This window comes from Amblyomma americanum, chromosome 11 (assembly GCF_052857255.1).
Source record: "Amblyomma americanum isolate KBUSLIRL-KWMA chromosome 11, ASM5285725v1, whole genome shotgun sequence".
Taxonomy (NCBI): Eukaryota; Metazoa; Arthropoda; class Arachnida; order Ixodida; family Ixodidae; genus Amblyomma; species Amblyomma americanum.
In genome coordinates this window covers 58,758,983-58,763,827 of record NC_135507.1, presented here as the reverse complement: position 1 = coordinate 58,763,827, position 4,845 = coordinate 58,758,983, and the positions used below count along the sequence as shown (strand labels likewise).

At 47.6% G+C, this 4,845-nt stretch overlaps 1 protein-coding gene across 1 annotated transcript; it reads left to right on the top strand.

The window, feature by feature from the left end:
• The first annotated feature begins 2,182 nt into the window (after positions 1 to 2,182).
• LOC144110722 (uncharacterized) lies at positions 2,183 to 3,613 on the top strand. Its single transcript, XM_077643791.1, has 3 exons — positions 2,183 to 2,387; positions 2,471 to 2,661; positions 3,287 to 3,613. Exons 1-2 carry the CDS (start codon positions 2,199 to 2,201, stop codon positions 2,639 to 2,641), a joined length of 360 nt encoding a protein of 119 aa, XP_077499917.1. The 5' UTR covers positions 2,183 to 2,198; the 3' UTR covers positions 2,642 to 2,661; positions 3,287 to 3,613.
• The last annotated feature ends 1,232 nt before the right edge of the window (positions 3,614 to 4,845 follow it).

The following is a 4,845-nucleotide window of genomic DNA, read 5'->3' as shown; positions in this document are numbered from 1 at the left end:
CCTCTTCCTTTGGCAAAATTTCGAAATGCGGTTTTAGAGCCGCTGATGATGTATGGTGAAGGTAATGGCTAAAGCTATGGCAGCTTCTTCAGCCTCCTCCGGAAATTTTGTTTTATCGATTGTAGCCGATGGGAGGGGAGAACCTCGATGATCGACAACTGCCAGAGAAAAGGCGTCTCTGTCCGCATGTTCTGCCACGTCCACATGCGCCGTCGGAGCTCGGTCGCCCGAGCTCCGATTTGCTTAAAAGAGGTATTGAAATGTACCTTATACACTCACGCTTCTTGTCCGTGTGTCGGAGCCGACGTATCCTGGTGTTCTCCCTTGCAGCAGGTATTCGAACGCGGAGCCCATACGAAGCACATGAGTCTCCGTCGGCCCCCTAGCGGAAAAATCGGAGAGTAACGTCTGGTGTGCTCTAAACACGCATTCAAAATTGGCGCTGCGTGGCACGGAGATTCCGATCGTTATATCGTCTGCTCAACTCTGTGTCGTCCCATTGCGCTATCGTCGCCAGCTCCGCTCTTTGTTGTGATGCACGTCGTCGCGCTCTAAAACCAAGTTATACCGTCAATGGGGGATAAATTTAAGAAAGAATAGGTGGAAACCTTCACCACGCAGCCGACTTTGCAGTCACCATTTTATCTAATTATTTTTCGACCGAATAACCGGAGCGAGGGCAAGGCCACTACCTGCTGAGGTGCCGACGGTGTTCTGCTGGTTCACATTAGCGCGTCCAAAATGTATATGGTACCGCTTTTTTCACGGTGTGTATCAAGGAGTTTCGTACTGTAGCAAATTATGCCGTAATGGGGTTTTATTCGTGATGCTTGGCGCAGTTGACTTCTAACAGCGCTTGTCACTTGCGCTGCTGCATTCGTCTTTCTAGTCAGTCGCTTCTCTCGCGCTGTGTAGATGAAACACGGCTGTGCTATGGAGTTAGCTTGAAAGCACGTCTGGAAGGTAATCGACACCCTACAGCGATAAACATCAATCACCATCGATGAGAAGAGACATCGTCCGCCACCAACCCGAAACTGAAACTGCGACAGCTGTATAACGAGTGGCTCTTCGAATGTCAGGATTTCCACGCCATCATTCGTCTGTTCTTTGCTACACGAAAATTTGTTTTTAAGATTATCTCGACTCATTGCCATTCCACTACTTGTCCTAATTATGCTCGGAAGACATGAACCAGATAAGAACACGGTGTTTAATGCACGTACCCCTTAGCCGCGGCAGCGTGAGACCTGCATGCCTGTTTTCTTCGGTTTCTCTGAAATTACAGGGTTCCGGGGGCCCTGTTCTCGACACGCATGGCCGCCGTTGGGCGCCATATTGTCTCTCTGATTGGCTCAGAGGGCGAGAACATGCAAGTCACGAATTTAAAATTTGTGGCGCAAAACCGTCAGGCTTCGAAATCGCTTTCTGCTGGGATGTCAAAATGACGTGTCCTTGAAGACTGATTTTTAGCACAGTTATACTTGGTGCCGGGTTGGTAAATTTAAGTGTCTGTGGAGGGGAAACGAAGCTACAGCTGGCATGGAAGAAAGCACTTGGCTCGTTTTAGCAATATTCAGAAAAAAAAGTTCGTACTCTGAGGGTTGCTTCCTAGAATGTGATTGGCTGGGGGAATGTCACGTCAATCACGTGATATGCAAGCATAGTTCAGTTAAGTCAAAATGACGTTTAGTGACGCAAAGGAAATGCTGCCATTGCTGGAAAACATCGCATTTGGCCGCCGTAATTTGGTACGGCTGGTTGGATTAGAAGCGTTTGCGGGTCGGTGGGCTGGAAACGCCGATTGGTCGGTGGGATGAGTGTCTGCGTGACGTTTTTTCGCTTCGCCCTCGTTCTCAACCGGATGTGGGGTCGCCGCGCCTCTCTCGGCCTGTCCCTAGAGTGCCTAGGGAATCGCTAGGGCCGGCTGGCCGGCCGCCGGGCGTGCGTGGTCTGCGGGCATTCTCTTCGTGAGCGTAGGCGGCGGCGCGCGCGTTTCGGAAGCTATCCAGGTATGGCTTTTTTTTTTGCGTGGTGCGCTCGTCGGCGCAGCCAGCTGAAATTTCTGTACAGTTCTTGCTTCCACGACATTGCGACGACCCCCAAAAGGCGCTGACCCGCGAGAAATCGCCAGCGACATAAAGGTACGCATTTTATCTCAAATTTTCTCTTCATGAAGTGCTGTACCGCTTACCTACATGCCTTGCGCATTCCAGGACCTCGTTTTCCTGCTGCAGGAGCACGTCGTGCTGGTGTTCAAAATTTTGCAACTTCATTACGACGACCCACATAAGGTGCGGTTTGAGGACCGCCGGCGTCGCCATCTGTACCGCCGTCTGACAGCCACGATGAAGCGCTTGTCGGGCGTGCACGTTCTCAATCACGAGGTAAGGGTTGAACAACGTTTTCGCAAGTTTTCTCGTGCAGAACTCGCCAAATTGCGGCGCTTGTAACGTAACTTTTTTTTCAGCATCGTTTCCTGGATGCTTCTGGCAAGCCGATGCTGTCCTTATTTGCCGCGGACCGATACCACGTGGCGAGACGCCAGGGCATCGACCCCAGTGCGCCTTTGTTCCTTTGCAGTGGCAAGTCCAGGGTAAAAGTGGCCACGATAATTCTGCCACTACAATCTGCCCTTTAGGATCGCTATCAGCTGTAACGGTAAGTCCAGAAGTTCCGACTCGCGCATTGTGGAAATCGCGCCTGGCCTAAGCGTCCAGCATTCACCCAGTGCAGTGCAGCTTTGTTTAATTCCTTAGAGACTTCTCGCGCTTTGTCGAAATCGACGGCAGCCGTGAAAATTTACATATTAGACCCCGCTACAGCATTATCCCAGCGCAGCGCGCCTTTGTTTCTTTGCGTCGGCAAGCGTTAGAAGCGCGCGCCGTCTCGCGCTTTGTCCAAGTCTGCTCTAAAACTCGCGCTAGGCCTCGTTGCCTGGTTGACAAAGTGCACGGCTTTGTTCCTTTCAATGGCAAGCCTCTGTCACTACAGTCGGCGGCCTTAATTTTTATGATCGCTGTCAGCTTCAACAGCAAGTCCAAGAAAAGTTATGACGATCGCGCGGTGTGGAAATCGGTGGTAGAGACAAAAAACTCGTGCTTGTAGCTGCAGACTTACCCAGCTCCAGTGCGCCTTTGTTTATTTCCGTAGCGACTACCCGCGCTTTGTAGAAATCGACGCCAGCCGTGAAATTTTACATATTAGACCTCGCTACAGCATTAGCGCAGGGCGCCTTCGATTCTTAGCGTTCTAACTTTTTCCTCGTTACTTTTGTTCTTTTCAGTCGTTTCCTGAATCTGTCCAAAGAGCCGGGGTAGGTGGATGATTGTTCGCCGTCATTGGAACCACATGGCGATCGCACTGCATACAGCACGACTTTGGTCCATGTGTTTTTTAAATAAAAACATCAGATGTCGAAGGTCGTGCCCGAGGATTGCTTCGACAGCTGGGGCAAAACCATGGGGACCGCACACGCTGTGTCGTCGCTGCCAAGTGAAGAGGCACAAAACGGCTGTCAACCTTAATAAAGGCCCTTCTCGGGGCCGCCTCAGTGTTTCCTGGCAGATCACACGCTTTCCACCCTGTGCACGTGTTCTCCTCATTTCCAATTAAATAGGTCCTTCAAACCCTGCAGAAGGCTTGAATTAGGAACTGCTAATATCAAGATGGTACTTGAGAAACAATAGCGGCTACGATAAGAAAGATGAAGAGGGGCTGGAGTTACACGCAAATAAAAAAGGTTGGCGGTACCCAGATAAGCTGAAATGGTTTTGGGCGGGAGTCCTAGTTATTCTATATAGGACTCAAATAATGCATATTCAGCGTTTATCAAGGTTTTTGCAGAAATATATAAAGAACATTAAGCAGTCTAAACGAATAAGAGAACCATGGATCACGCCAGAGCTCAGAAGAATGATAAAGACCAAAAACAAGTACCATGCCTTTTTAAATAATCGCTCTCTTGAATCTCTTATTAAAAAAAAACAAGAAATAATCTAAATGCTGAGCTTAAGCGTGCTAAGACTGTGTATCATCAAAAACTGTTCTCTGATGTTAGAATGAAAAATTCAGACACTGTGTGGAAAGTTGTAGATAACTTGTTGCGTCGCAATACGAAAAATGCGCCAGCTCAACGAATAATCTATAAAGGCTCTGAATTATCCGGTCAGGCTCTTGCTGGCCATTTAAACAGCAATTTTTTAACCACCCATTTACCTATGATGCATCTACCTGAAGTTCCTTCATCTTGTAGCCCTTTCGAAAGCCTTTTCCTTGAGCCCACCAATGAGACCTTTATGAATTTGAATAATAGCAAAGCCTTAGATGTTGACAATATTCAGATAAAACCAGTCAAATATGTACTATCATATATTGCACCTGTGCTTGCATACATCTTCAATTTGTTAATTGAAACGGGAGTTTACCCAAAATAAATGAAGAAAGCAAGAGTGACAGTTGTGTTTAAAGGGGGAGATAAAGATGTAGTGTCCAATTATAGACCAATATCTGTGATTCCAGTCTTTTCAAAGGGCTTGGAAAAAGTAATCTTTTCCCGTGTAGTGAACTTTTTTAATGCAGAACAAATCCTGTCTGATGCTCAATTTGGCTTCCGAAGGGGAAAGTCGACGGAAACGGCTTTGTTATCACTTAAGGAATGTATCCTGCAAAACGCTGAAGCAGGTATTCTCACTGTCGGACTCTTCATTGATTTTAGTAAGGCTTTCCATTCCCTAAACCATCAAATTTTAACTCATAAACTTTCTCAAAACGGAGTTCGTGGAACACCTTTAGACCGCATGAAATCATACCTGCAAAATCGAAAACAATCTGTCTATATCCACA